This window comes from Kryptolebias marmoratus, linkage group LG5, assembly GCF_001649575.2.
Source record: "Kryptolebias marmoratus isolate JLee-2015 linkage group LG5, ASM164957v2, whole genome shotgun sequence".
In the NCBI taxonomy this organism is placed as follows: Eukaryota; Metazoa; Chordata; class Actinopteri; order Cyprinodontiformes; family Rivulidae; genus Kryptolebias; species Kryptolebias marmoratus.
This window is the reverse complement of record NC_051434.1, coordinates 15053275-15067818: the sequence shown is the minus strand read 5'-3', so window position 1 is coordinate 15067818 and position 14544 is coordinate 15053275. Positions and strand designations below refer to the sequence as shown.

The 14544-nt window shown below is 37.7% G+C and overlaps 1 protein-coding gene across 8 annotated transcripts in view; it reads right to left on the bottom strand.

Moving 5' to 3' along the window:
• Positions 1-388: 388 nt before the first annotated feature.
• col16a1 (collagen, type XVI, alpha 1) overlaps positions 389-14544 on the bottom strand; it is a 79446-nt gene continuing 65290 nt past the window's right edge. For 6 of the 8 annotated variants that reach the window (XM_017421509.3, XM_025007321.2, XM_017421492.3 and 3 more), the window contains 28 exons: positions 13577-13624; positions 13224-13343; positions 12966-13007; positions 12789-12860; positions 12657-12701; positions 11949-11993; positions 9350-9403; positions 9204-9257; positions 9044-9097; positions 8914-8958; positions 8766-8819; positions 8643-8678; positions 8496-8558; positions 8331-8402; positions 8186-8239; positions 8031-8075; positions 5937-5981; positions 5663-5716; positions 5503-5556; positions 5370-5420; positions 4818-4907; positions 4660-4695; positions 4525-4569; positions 3286-3480; positions 2985-3048; positions 2624-2800; positions 2459-2536; positions 389-1237 (listed from right to left, as the gene is read on the bottom strand). In XM_017421509.3, the coding sequence (XP_017276998.1) occupies positions 1044-1237; positions 2459-2536; positions 2624-2800; positions 2985-3048; positions 3286-3480; positions 4525-4569; positions 4660-4695; positions 4818-4907; positions 5370-5420; positions 5503-5556; positions 5663-5716; positions 5937-5981; positions 8031-8075; positions 8186-8239; positions 8331-8402; positions 8496-8558; positions 8643-8678; positions 8766-8819; positions 8914-8958; positions 9044-9097; positions 9204-9257; positions 9350-9403; positions 11949-11993; positions 12657-12701; positions 12789-12860; positions 12966-13007; positions 13224-13343; positions 13577-13624 (1986 nt within the window). In that variant the 3' untranslated portion in view covers positions 389-1043. The remainder of the gene's footprint in view (positions 1238-2458; positions 2537-2623; positions 2801-2984; positions 3049-3285; positions 3481-4524; positions 4570-4659; positions 4696-4817; positions 4908-5369; positions 5421-5502; positions 5557-5662; positions 5717-5936; positions 5982-8030; positions 8076-8185; positions 8240-8330; positions 8403-8495; positions 8559-8642; positions 8679-8765; positions 8820-8913; positions 8959-9043; positions 9098-9203; positions 9258-9349; positions 9404-11948; positions 11994-12656; positions 12702-12788; positions 12861-12965; positions 13008-13223; positions 13344-13576; positions 13625-14544) is intronic. The other 2 variants (XM_017421515.3, XM_017421541.3) reach the window with 1 other exon arrangement.

Genomic DNA, 14544 nt, shown 5'->3' with positions numbered 1-14544 from the left:
ACAAAAGGTGAGTGAAGCAGACAGATGGTCATTACAGCTAGTTTGGAAAACAGGATGAGATGAGATGCTTTAAATGTCCTATTTCCAAATATATTGGAGTCAAAAGAACACAAGATGAACTTTAGCAACACTTATGAAAGCCAATATATTTCCTGTGTGAGGGCAAATTTCTTCAATAAATAATTTGTCATTTACTGAGCGTGTGCTTCTATTTTAAAAGCTTAAAGACTTTAGAATAAAAACAAAAGTTTATCATTTGCTGCAAAAATAACTACTAGCAATTAAAAAAGTAGAAAACGATTAGTATCCCCAATACCAAAATATTCTAAAAATATAAAATGCCAATATATATATACATATAGATATGTACAAAACAAGCAATCCGTGAAGGAGGGTATGAATGCAAAGTGACATCTGTTTTAACTGAACTGAAGAACATTTGAAGAGATTTTTCTTTTTTTTTTTTTCCTTTACAAGAAAAACTCAAATAGTTGTCAGTCACACCTCAACCACCAAGACAATTATAATGCATAGTTTGTACTCAGAATGGAAATATTTGAAGAAGGAGCAACACAGATAGGGGTGATGGAGGGCAATAATGTTCTCTTTTTTAAATTCTTATAGGTTTAGACAAAGAAAAATACCAATGATAATTAAAAAAGAAAAAAAATCTAATGAAGACAGAACCTAAAATGAATGAAAGAAGCAAAAATGATGAATTCTGTAATTTTTGTAGATTGCTTAAAAAAAAAAAAGATAACATGAAAAAGGGTCTTGAAACAAATCAGAGACAGCAATATAGCAATGAATAAGCATTCAAAGAGAAAGAGAATGATGAAATAAAAATTTGGTTTTGTATTTAAAAAAAAAATATATATTTTTTTTTCCAGGCCTCAGTTCCAGCGGGGACCTTTTGAAAAATGTAGGCAAATCTATTCTCAGGTCAGATTATATAATCTTAGGTCATCATCTTGGCTTCTTCATAAACTGTAGTCTTTTTGCTGTGGATCCAAATCTTTGACCTCCATCTTCCTCACAGCCCTCTACCAGGGCCCTTTCATAGGTGGGCCTTTGGGGCTGTATTCTACTTGGTGGCTCATACAGTCTGCAGGATTACAGCGGCCATTCGTTCCTTTTGTTCCAGGAGGTCCAGGAGGGCCTGGAATTCCAGGAACACCCTGCTGGCCAACAGGACCAGGCGGTCCCATTTTGCCATAGCCTTGGGGACCTGGAATACCTGGGGGGGGAAAGGAAAAGAATTGTCACTAAGGCTGAACAACCAGTTAAGGAAAAAAAGCAACTGCTAATTTAATACCAAAGCTATTTTGTTTGTTTCATATAAATTAGGCTTCCATCTTGTCAAACAATTAAGCAATTATTACAAACCAGTTCAGAAAGTATGTAAAATAAGTGCAAACCAATGAATATTTCCTTTAAGCAATGACTTTTTTACTTCATCAGTTGTCAGGGAAACAGACACATTGGTTAAAGTTCTACTTTTCATGAGAAGACAGTTGCTTTTTAAAAACCCAAAATCTAGTTAACTGCTTCATGTGAAGTGAGTGCAGCTGCTAGTTTTCTAATTTAGCCAATGTTATCTGAACTCTGTGATGATTAGGGATTCTTAGATATGCTGATTTGGCTGGAATGAATTAAACTGGTAATTGCAATGAGGACAAATTGAGAATGATGAGAAGCTACTTTCATCAGACTGGCAATTTATTAATCAACAAATTCAAACATTTTTAAAATAATTTGCTAAAATTATTTGAATTATGCTAATGCTGGGTGTAATATCCGGTTGAGCTTGTCATTGCGCAGAGCACACTTTGAATACAAAACAGAGGATTGCTGAACATGTAACTGTCCCGACTAATAAGTGAACAGAGAAATGATTAAAGGCCCAGCAATCCTTGAACAACGTTGTATCGTATGCTACGGGCAATTGCACATGATACTGTGAGATTTTACTCTATTTGTTGTCACTCACAGTATTATATGTGTTGGGAATGGCACTCAGCTTTTATCAAAACAAACCTTAGCTCAATATCAGTAAACCTGACTGAGTTATGGCTATATTTTTGTTTACTAAGGTGAATCAACTAGGGTAGCCATCTTGAATCGAACTGATTCCATCAGTTAATCAGTGATAGAAATACATCCAGTGATTACTTTCAGAGAGTTTTACTCGAATCAAATTGATACTTGATTAGTTATTGTGCTAACAGACAGAAGGTTTGACTTCAAAAGTTATTGGAAACGTTTGAAAGAAATAACAGTTAGAGCTTGGAGTATTGCCTTGGAGATGACCATCACCTACTACTGCACAACATTTTACATACATACCAAAAACTGCTAACAAGTAGCTAAGCTTTCAGATATTATTTCCACTTCAACTCAGTTTAGCTTAAATTTAATTTTGGATTAAAATGATTCATAAGCCAATGTGATACATCACCTGGTGGTCCAGGTGGTCCTGCATCTCCCATCTCTCCAACACCTTTGTCACCCTTTACCCCAGGTGGTCCTTGTGGTCCTACAGAAGGAAAGATACACTTTTTGACACCTTGAACAGCTAAACCGTAAACCGTGATTAAAGCATAAATTTAAAAAAAAAAATCACCTGGAAGTCCCTGCCCTCCTGGTCGTCCTTGCCTGCCAATCTGTCCCGGATGTCCAGGAGAACCTGCGGGTCCAGGAGTACCTGGGGTACCATCTTTCCCCGGGGGTCCTGGTCGACCAGGTGATGCCACCATCTCTACTGGCATCTGCATGCGAGACATGTAATAGGCCATTCTCTCTGGAGAGAGAAAACAATAATAAAAAAAAGAATCACTCAACAGAGACAAAAACAGCAGTATCCTATAAGACACCTAAATAATTCTTTAAAACAGATAAATTTCAAAAGAAAATACTTTATTGGTGTAGAAAATATGATATTATGCGCAGTAAACAATCACTCAATCATATGTAAATGCCCTCACCATCAAAGATCTTGATAACCTGTTGGCGAATGAAGCCCTTGATTTCGTCGTAATTGACGACAGCCTGTTTAACAATAGAGGAAGCGACAAAGAAAAAAACAAACACACATGCATTAGTCAGGCGCATAATAAAAAAAAAAATCATTATTTACAAGAATGGATGGAAATGGTGAGGGCCTGTGGCCACCATACTCTTTGCGTCACCAAGTTGAATATAGAATGATCTGGAGCTGATTAAAAGCAAAAACTATAAAAACACAGGCTACAATGCTGTGAGGAGAAAAAAAAAAGTCTATCTCACATCATTTCCTGGTAACCCTGGGGAGCCAGGGGTCCCGGGTGGACCTTCTGAGCCTGGGCTTCCCCTTTCCCCTCTGGGTCCAATTGGTCCCATCATGGGTTGCGCATCCTTGGAGGCATAACCTCCGCCACCTGGGGGACCTGGTCTGCCTCTCTCTCCTGGAGGACCCCTTTGGCCAGGGGACCCTTGCTCACCCTGAAAGATAAGGTGGGGGATGTCAGGCACTTCATTTTAGTGGTTGATATATAAGATTCACTTCCTCAGTTCTTTTATTTACGTCTAAGAAATGTATGCCATACGGATGTTCCTATGCTAATATGGTATTAACATTAAAATTAACATTTTGCTTTCACTCGTTCACTATTTGCTTAAACTAAACTTAGCATTAGAGCTTTGTATTTCAGTTTTTACCTGACTCCCCACCACAAAGCATATGGTGAAACATTCTTGTTTTTACTATATTATTTATATATTAATTAAATTGCACTCATTTTGCTAAAGAAGAAAGCCTTTTAAAAACAGCTTCTGCCTATGTCTCCATCAGTCTCCACACAGCAGCACTCACCATTCAGGCCGTGCAAACACACTTAAAAACAGCCCTGCTACATTAGTGACAGTGATTTATCGAGGACAAAGCAGCCTATAATGGACGTCTAATGTTTACACGTCACAGACAGACAAGCACTTCCTGAAATAGAGAGGAGTGAGAAGAATAGAGGATTCCGTTCTTGTCTTTCTCCCCTGTTTTGTGTGGCTAAAACCCTGACAATGCTGTCCTGTCAGCGTGACAAATAGCCTCATCTAGCATCTCCCCCTCGTGCTTAATAGCATTATCCCAGAGGCAGAAGAATAACTCTATCACTTTGCCCACCTACTGTAAGCCACTGTCTGCGGAGAGATTCAGAAGACTTTATATCTGCAGTGGGATGGATAGCAGGCAGCTGGCTGCCAGTTTTGAGAGGAGTAAAGTGAGTTGAGGAAAGAGGGGGTCCATTGGGGGGTCAGAAGGTTAGTGAACTGATGACTGTGTTAAGTGTGGGTGCTGAGCGGACAGAAATAAGGGAGGGCGGGTGTGTTCAGCATCATGGCTTGCCAACATAAGTCTCTCAGGGGTTGTGGGGAAAACAGAAAACAGGCAAGTCTTGCTCTTTTCAGATAGTCAGCGGATGTAATGGATGGTTGACGCTCTGCTTGATAACACATTCACACAATACCTCACCCCGCTGAGTCAGCTCTTACCTTTTGACCTGGCTGTCCGCTGTCCCCTGGTAGGCCCGGCGTTCCCTGCCAAAGAGAAAGACAGATATGCATACCGCCACATTAAGGCTCTCAGTGTTGCACTTTAAAAAGGACAAAGAACCAACCATTACTCACATCTTTACCCCCAGCACCATCACTGCCAGGCTCACCCTGAAAGGCAAACACAATAAAAATAAAAAAGTGAAGGGACATTTCAGAACACTTGTAAATAAAATGATACTTGCTTAAGCTTCATTGACTAGGGCATTTGACATCAGTTGAAAAGTACTGACCAAAGGTCCTGGATGTCCAGGTGGTCCTGGAGGTCCAACCATCCCTGGGAGACCTCTTTCTCCACCTTGGCCCTTATCTCCTTTTATACCCTAAAGCAATGAGTGAAAACAATTGAGAAGATTATTTTTCTGTTATTTCAGGCTTTTGCAGCAAAGGAGAACTTAAAATATGTCCGGTCTCATCCTATCAGATCTAAACAAACTTAAACATAATCACACAAGATACTCATCAAATATCATATTATTATCATATTATAACAACATATTATTTAAATTTATTAGTCTTTAAATTAGGCTTTTACATTTTTATCTTTGGTCCTTAATTTTTTTTGTTTCATTATGTGTAGCCTCTGTGATTATTGTGTTTAATTATGGTTAATGTTAATAATTATAGTCACTCCAGGAACTCAGTGTTCTTTTTATTCCGATTTTTTTCATTCAGTTCAGAGCATTAACATATTTCCTGCTTGACATCGATGAATGTTCACTTCCAATAATTTTATCCATTAATATTTGCTTGGTATGCGTAGAATAAAGATTTTTCTTTCTTACCACTCCTGATGGACCAGGTGGTCCTGGAGGTCCTGCTGGACCCGTGGGACCCTGATGGAAAAGTAAAACAAGTTTAAAATGCTAACAAACCCCAAAACAAACACTTGAAACATTAAGAGGGAAGAGCAGTTACAATATGGCCTGCAGGTCCTGGTCGCCCCTGAACTCCGGGAGTGCCAGGATCACCCTGGAGAGGTCACAGATTCATATTTAGATGTAACACTGACCATGACGCTGAAGACTCTTCGACAGGGCACAGATTACCATTGTGTTCTCATAAAGCAAATACTGACTTCATGACCTGGCCTGCCAGGTGATCCTGGTGGACCTGATGGTCCAGCTTCTCCCTGGAAGGACAGGACAATATTAAACACAGAAGAAGTGCAGAAAAAAATTTTATTCTCGAAAGAGAATCAGTGGAAGAAGTCAAACCACTTTAGCTATTATAATTTGCTTGAAAAAACAAAACAAAAAAACAATGAGGCAACATGCTCAAGAAGAAGGCATAAACGAGAACTATACAAACAGGCAGACTGTTATTGTAGAGCAGTAAGTATTTTGGCTAACCTTCTGTCCGGGAAAGCCAACGTGTCCTGTTTTTCCTTTGAATCCCTGAGGAGAAACATCAAAGAGAATAAGAATGGTACAGTAAAAAGAAGAAAAAAAATAAGTCAAGACTGCCAAAAAGAAAAGGCAGATTGTCTTTGAAATCTCAAACACCTGCTCTCGGGTAGAACACAAACTAAGATACAGAGGACATAAAAAAGATATGAACAAGAATCAGGAAGACAGACAGCTACTCGTGTCTTCGCTGCGGCTCACTACAGTGTGTTCTCATCACCACCCATGTCAATATATGAAACAGAAAGTTAGGAAGATCCAAGAAAAACGACACAAAGCTTTGAACTTTTAAAGGACTTTGCGTCACCAATGACACATACAAAATTAACAAAGCGCAGTTATGGCTGCACATATTAATGCAGTGCTGTAACATGGGTGAGGTGAGTGAAATATCACAAGTCACACTCTGCTAATTAGCTTTCGGTGCTGCTTGGTGAAACCTCCCATGGGTTAATAACTTAGATTATCACATCTGTATGCGATGTCTCTGAGTGCGCATAAATTTCAAATCCAAAAACATCAAGAGCACAAAACCCGGTTCCCATTCTGTTACATATAAAAAGGTTTGATCATACAGGCTGATTTGTTTAGCAATAAGCTGACTGCAACAGAATACGAGTCACTATAGTGTAATTTTAAGTGTTTAAAACCTATGCTGAACAGACTGAATGCAATACAAAAGGCTCTTGTTTGTAGGATCTCCAAACAATAATATCAGATCCAAAGTGGTTAAATAGAAGGCAACTGGACTTTTTGTCGTGTCTCTTGATGTTTCATCTCTTAATCCAAAGCATCGTTCAGTACTCAGCCTTTTCACAAAGAGATGAGGTGTCAAGAAACAAGAGAAGTCCAATTCCCTTCTACATTTACCCACCTAGGATTGTCATGTCCTAAATGACTGAGAATCTACTCCAATAATGTTGGATTAAAAATTAGGGTGCACTAATTCACTAACTGTATTTTGAGAGAAACATAAACATCCAGAAACAGTTGCAGTCCATTCAGTAGTCACTGAAACAGGTTTAATCAAACTGACAAATTAAAACAAATCTTGGGGAAAAAAAGAAAGGTCAGCTATGATTTGTCTTTCTTTTTTTGGGACAATGAATGCACCAAATGTCACTGGGGTCTCTTTGTTCTTGCTGCCCATTCTCACAGTGTTGCTACATAATTGTTAGATGATCATCAGATTAGTATGGGTTCATCCACAGGGGATCATGAACTATTAGGGAAGAAAATAAAACTTGCCATGGAATGCCATTTAATTAAAAACATGTATGGCTTGTTATTTTCAAGATTCAAGATAATTTATTGTCATTCCTAAAACTTAGGAATCACAGTTTTACCAATCTCAGTGAGTAAACATTAAAAAAGTTAAAGTAAATAACTAACTATATCCAAGTATTTTTACAAAATGTGAACTTAACAGAAAATGACAATTCAAAACAAATAAAAATAACAGCAGATGGCAGTTTTTTTAAAGTGCAAAACAAAGGCTTCATCATGGCTATTCGGAGCAGTTCATCAGTCTGAAAGCATCTGGGAAAAAACAAACAAACGTACAAAAAAACCTGTTTTTCAGTCTGGTGGTTCATGCCTGGATTTAACACTGGCATTGGCTTTATTTATGTGATATTTTAAAGACTCATTATAAAATTTTGAATTGATGTATAGATAGTGTGACAGGAAATCTTAGGCTTAAAGAGTTAGTCTTCCATCTAAACGCAAGCTGTTTTAGTCACCTAAAAAAGCATCAAAAGCATCCAAGGACATATGGTGGGAATGCAGATCTTAAAGAAGTTTTTTTTTTCTTTCTTTCTTTTTTAAAGTCTGATCATTATGAACAGGAAAAGTTTAAAAGCATGTATTATTTTTACATTGAAACAGAGGACAAGCACATCACTGTGTGTATCGTTCAACTAAATTGTGTTAAAAATATGCAATGAGGATATGTTGCCTTCATAGGTTGTCATATATATATTTTACTGGATGAATTTTAGAAATAATTAAGAAAAGCCTAAGGATGAAATTTATACTTACCGGTATTCCTCGAGGTCCTGCTGGGCCTTGAGGGCCTGGCTCACCCTGGTAAAAAACAACAAACAAACAAACAAACAAAGAAAAACATAAAATAAACTAAACAGCCTTTTTCAAAAACTAAATAAATAAAATCAATAATTGGATGCATGACTTACCCTCAGCCCTGGCTTCCCATCTTTTCCATCTATTCCCTCAATGCCAGGGGGACCCTTTTTAAAAATGCACACAGGTCAAAGCTAGTTCATATTATATAAAATGTGATCATTTGTGTAGGGGAAAGGAAAATGATGGCACATGTACCATCAATCCTGGAGAGCCAGGTGAGCCTGGGGGTCCAGTTGATCCCTGAGAGCCTGAAGAACCATCATTACCCTTTGGGAATATAACAATAACTTTCAGTCTGATGTGTGATGATTTTAAAAGCATAGACATTTGGGAGCATCTAAATGTTTAATCTGTACTCACCTTTTCACCTTTCAGTCCAGGAGAGCCTTCCCTTCCTGATTTACCAGCGGGACCAGGGGGACCCTAAAATTACACCAAGTTTAAATGTGCATTACACTGAATAAACAACAACAACAAAGCAGTAGGAGAGTTAAAGAGTTTACATACTGGTGGTCCTGGAAATCCTGGCTGTCCTTGGAAACCCTTCAATTAAGAAAAAAATAAAACTGATGTTTTATTTATAGCTGACAGCTAAGAATTTTATTGTTAATTTATGTGTGTTACACAAACCTGTTCGCCTTTCTCACCAGCCGGTCCTGCAGGTCCCGTGTCACCTTTAATGCCCTGCAGACATAGAAGGCAAAGTTATTGCAGTCTGAAATTACAAATGGCTGGACTCTAACTATTACCAGGGCAAATTTATGAGCAAGACGCTGACCGGTGGGCCAGCCTGTCCTTGATATCCGGGGGTACCAGGAGGACCCTATAAAAAGAAGAAAATGTTAGTCTGTGCTGTGCAACACAAGCTGCAGGTTTGATTTAGCATCAGTGATTGTACAGTGGCTTACAGATTCTCCTTTCTGACCAGAGCTTCCTGGGCTCCCGCGTTCACCCTTCAGTCCCTGACAAATACCAAAGCACAGTAAATCGCTGTCAGCTCGCATGTCAGTGAAAGTTGTCAGGTTGTCGTCAGTCCTTTAGCTCTTTTATAATGAGGAGGAAACTTACAGGCAGTCCAGGCGGTCCCATGGTTCCCGGATAACCAGGCGTCCCTGGAGGGCCCTGAGGGAAAGATCACACGATCCATCAAACAGGGAAACCAATTATTTTCCTATATGTTATAATTTCCGGGAAACGGGTTGTCAGATACGCACCTGTTCACCCTTCAATCCTGGGAGGCCGGACGACCCGCGCTCACCCTGCTGACCCTGAGAATGACAGCAGTGAAGACAAGTTAGAAAATGAAGGAGAGGATGGGATACGCATGTCTGTAATGCTATTCCCCTGGTGGAAATTAAAAGAAAAAGACAAGTTAAGTCAATAAGCACAGAGAGAGATTTTGTTCCTCATCTTACTGCATTACTGCTGTTTTTATTTATTTATTTTTTGACTTTTCAGCTATGCAAGGATTCAGACTGCCGATAACCAAAGTCCTCCCCTGACCTGTTAGTGGAATTATTAAGTGATGTTATTTTATTGTTTGTTTGTTTTTTGTCTCCAAAAATGAATTTAATGGCTAACTTTGTTTTATTAAATACACACAAAAAAAATTATAGTAAAAAAAATAATAATCAAGTAATGCAGCAACAAATCTAAAAAGACCAAACAAAAAAAAACAATAAGGTATACCTAAAATCTATCTCAAAATTTGTCATGATGAAATTAAACAAACTGTAAATACTATTTTGATAGAAACATTGATACACATATATGCTAGAGTTGTTGCCTAGCAACATCTTATAGGCAGTAAGCAAGGACAGATGAGCACCTGAGGGCGCAAAGGTTTTTAGAAAAAATAAAATAATAAATAAATAAATAAAAGAGTAGTCCTATTTTATTTAAGAACAAATGCATTTTTAAAAATATTGTTTAGAAACATTTTTGACTATGACTTTAAGAAGAAACTCTGTTTTATCTGTTCATTGTAAGTGGACCATGCAGCACTTGTTTTGCGCTCTCTCAAGGAAAAAAAAAGCACAGTATGACTCCTGCATGTGCCAGCTAACACCTGCTATGAAGTGCTGCTATGCTGCAAACCATTTAGCACTTCCATTTCCCTGAAACAATGAATCAGTGTGACGACGGCGGCGACAGCCATCACACTCTCCATCTCTTAGACGGGGGAATATTGGAACAACTGGAGAAAAATACAAAAAAACAAAAAAGAAAACAAGCAAATAGTTTCTTGATCAGGAGTAACTTTCATTGAATAGCCGTGCATAGAGGTGGGAAGACAGGGAGTTGGCAATTAATATACGTTAGTTCTACAATATTTTTTTCCAAGAAAAAACATAAAATAAAACAGATGTCTTACTTATGGGAGATATACAGTATATGAGGCCTCAGTTTGGAGATATAGATTTAAGGTCTAAAAAGACTGATGAGCTAATGGCTAGTATTATTAGAGTTAAGGCAATGTAAGGGTATCTGATCAACTTTTCATTCTCCAAACTGAGGCTGTTCAAAGAGCGATCTACACCAGGTGAGGTGTTATTTGTTCATAACTTTTCCATAAAACCCATTTAACAATTGCCAAAATAAACTTTTTGTTATTAAAAAAAAAAAGAAAACATAAAAACTAAAGGGAATTAAAAATCAAAGATTTTAGTTTGGAACTTTTCAAATAATTTCAATTGTTTTGAATGAATTAGATACATATAAAGCCAACTCACAACAAAAGTTATGTAAAGATGTGTTACAGAGAGTAAAAAAAAACAAAACGGTTTGATTCAAATTCAATCATGTATAGTCCATTTATAGAGCAGATTTCAAAGAAGTGATTTCATCTCTGCATAAATCACGTTTTCTTTGAGTGTTAAAAGAAGTGTAAGGGGAAGTGAAGGACACTCAATGCAGATTAGATATTCAGTAAATACTTTATCCAGGGATTCAGTCATAACAGAATGACTTCTTATATGGAACAGTTGCTAGAAAGTTGAGTGGAGGTCAGAGGGTAAAAAGAAGAAGTCCCTTCATTCCACACAATCCTGTTCAGTAACATGCATTCCATTAGAAGCCAGTTTATTCCAATTCAGTCAAATGTAAATCAATCCAGTCAGGGTCAGTCATTTAGTAATTATGAAAAGGCAGCTAGTAAGTAAGTTTTTTGTTTTTTGTTTTTTGTTTTTTGGACTGCATCCAATCTTCAGTTCATTCCTCTGTCCTCTGCAGAACAGAAGAATGAATTGAAGAGAGGAAGAGGAGGAGGCAGACGGGAAAAAAAAAGTCCTTTTTAACAAGAAACCCCCTCCAGCTGAACCATACTCAGGGTGTGCACTCATCTGCCTCAACTAGCACTGAGAGGAAAGGAAGCGACACAGACACACACAAGTAGATTGATACAACATGTCAAGAACAGCTCCGAGAAAAGTGTGGAGATGGGAACTCTTATAGGAATTGTTTGGTTTTCGTGAAATCAGTTGTCTTCTAAATATGTTAGCTGACAAAACCAACCAAACAAACAAAACTTTTACTGTGTATGCATGTTTTATGTTCAAAACTTGAAGGAAAATACTTTACAAGCTTTAATTAAAAATATTATATTATACTATTATATTATAGTAATAATCACTACAAAAGGGACAAGCTCCAAGGTGTAGAGCAAAGTTTTTTTGTTTTGTTTTTTTTTAGAAGCAATTTTTTGTGTTATCAGTCTTTCTTGTAATTTGGAACTGTTGCCTTCATATACTTCATATAATCTTTGTAACTTCTTCCTTCATTGACTTAAACCTTAAAAATCTGTGCAAAACTTACCGGCAAGCCGGATGAACCCGGAGGACCTGGGAAACCAGGAGGTCCCTGTGGACAGAAAGTTCAGACATAAACACTGTCAGACACCCGAGACAAGCACAATGGACCAATAAACGCAGCAACAAAAAGCACATACAGGTCTGAATAGAGCAGGATTTCATTTCTGACAATGACCACTGCACAGAGCTATGATGTTTGTTAAACTGTGACCAGCAGGGGGCTCTGTGAACACATAGTTGATGGCAGGCACACACTCCTGTTGTATCAACTCACTTGAAATCTAAGCTGTGAGACAAAAACCCAGCGGTGCTGTCCTACAGTAATGATAAGAAAGAAATTAATCTTTTTTCCTAACACAAGTTCTGTTAAACTGATGCAGTGATAGCAAAGCACTTAATATATAAATATATATATATATATATATATATATATATATATATATATATATATATATATATTAAAAAAATTGTGCAGATAAATTTCTGAGTGGTAAGTAGTTAAAAACCGAGTAAGAGTTCTAATGTGAGCACTGTAGGCACAAACAGTAAATGAAGACTTCCAGGCAAAAAAAGTTCAAGTGTTGTAAAATGTGTCTCTTCAAAGGGAAACAAACAAAATGTTCTGATATCTGTGTTTTAAATGAACATCTAACACAGTTAAACACTAACAGATTTTTTTTTTCTTTATCTCTCATTTGAAATTAAACCTTACCATAATCCCAGGTGTTCCAGTTGGGCCTCTATCTCCTGGAGGGCCCTGAAGTAAAGAAAAAAAAAAGAAAGGTAAATCTTTCTTTTTCAAGCCTTGCTGGATATTTGAAGTATGCACAACTTAAAATCATACAGAGTCCCCTTTGAATCCTGGTGATCCAGGCATTCCTGGAACTCCAGGGGCTCCTGTGCAGGATCGATCACCCTGAAAGGCAAAAAACAGAAATAAACAAACAAACAAAAAATGATATCAGGAGGCTTGGATACATGATTTTGATCTCCATTTCTTTATAACACTGTTTGAACTAACCGTCGCCTGTGTTGCCTGTTCTCTTTGCAGTCTCTCCAAACACTGAATGCAGATAAGAGAAGTAAGAAGAATGCACTACAGCCACAAAAAAAGGGATCACATCAAGCCATGCACACTCAAATGCAAAGTAAACCATAGGTTTCACATTCATCTAAGTAGAACATCAATACAATATGCATGCCTAAGACTGGAGAGTCATGCAAATAGAACTGAAAACGTTTCATCAAGAAACTCCAAAATTTCCCCCAAATTGCTCACCCTGTCACAGCTGTCCAAAATGTTTGTACCAGGCTTGCCCTGGTCTCCTTTTTCACCCTTGGCACCAGCCATGCCCGGCACGCCCGGCGAACCCTGGGAACAGTCCCCTTCACAGTCATCCTGAGTTAACCACATGGGAACACTCATACATATATACTGTATATATACTGTATGTTCGTTATATACTATATATATATATATATATATATATATATATATATATATATATANATAATCTAAGCATGCTGATTGACACATGTCACTGGCATGCCAAAAAAAAAAACAATCAAACAAACAAAAACCTCCAAATCTATTTTGTAAATAAACGCATCATTCACATGTTCTCAGCTTACATCTTTCCCTGTGTCATCTTGAGGCAAAGGTTCATCTCCATTATAGATCTGTGAAGAGGAACACAAATGCTATCAATATTTATTAAGACGTTTGTGGCACTTAATCAATACAGGGGAACACACATTTTGAACCTTGACACTTCCATACTTGACAAACCATAAGATTTACTATGGAAAAAAGAAAGTCCACCCTCTTACAATCCTAGGGCTTTACATATCGGGATAATAAAAAAGTGATCTGATTTTTAGCATGTTCTAAAATGATTTAAATCTAATTTCCAGAGTACAAAAACACACAACAAATGTCACCTTGTATTTCGTTTTGAAACAAATACAAGGCCAACTTGGAAAGGTTGTGTGTGAAAAAGAAGTGCATCTCATGATTCAATAGCTCATAGAACCACTTTTAGCAGCAATAACTTGAAGCAGTTGCTTTTTGTATGATTTTACCAGTTTTACATTGTTGTGAAATAAATTTTGGCCCACTCTTATTTGTACTGTTGATTCAGTTCATCAACGTTTGTGGGAATTTGTTTCTGCAAACCCTTCCTAAAATCCCACCACAGCTTTTCAATCAGGGTGAGGTCTGACCTTTGACTGAGCCATGGCAACACATTATTATTTTTCTTTTGTATTTATTCTCTTTTAAATGTGCTGTTGTGTTTGGGGTCGATGTCTTGGTATGTGACCCAATTTCAGCCAAGCATCAGCTGTTGAACAGATAACCTCACATTTGACTGCAGAACCCTTTGGTTTACAGGGGAGTTTATAGCCGAGTCAATGACAGCAAGGTGCTTAGATCTTGTGGTTCTAAAACAAGCCAAAATCATCACCCCTTCACTACTGTGCTTGACAGTTTGGATAAGGTGTTTTGCTGATATGCTGTGTTTCATTTCCACCAAACATGGTGCTTTGCATTATGGAAGGCAGACCAGCAAAGTGCCAAAATTTCTGCTTTCATAGCGGTG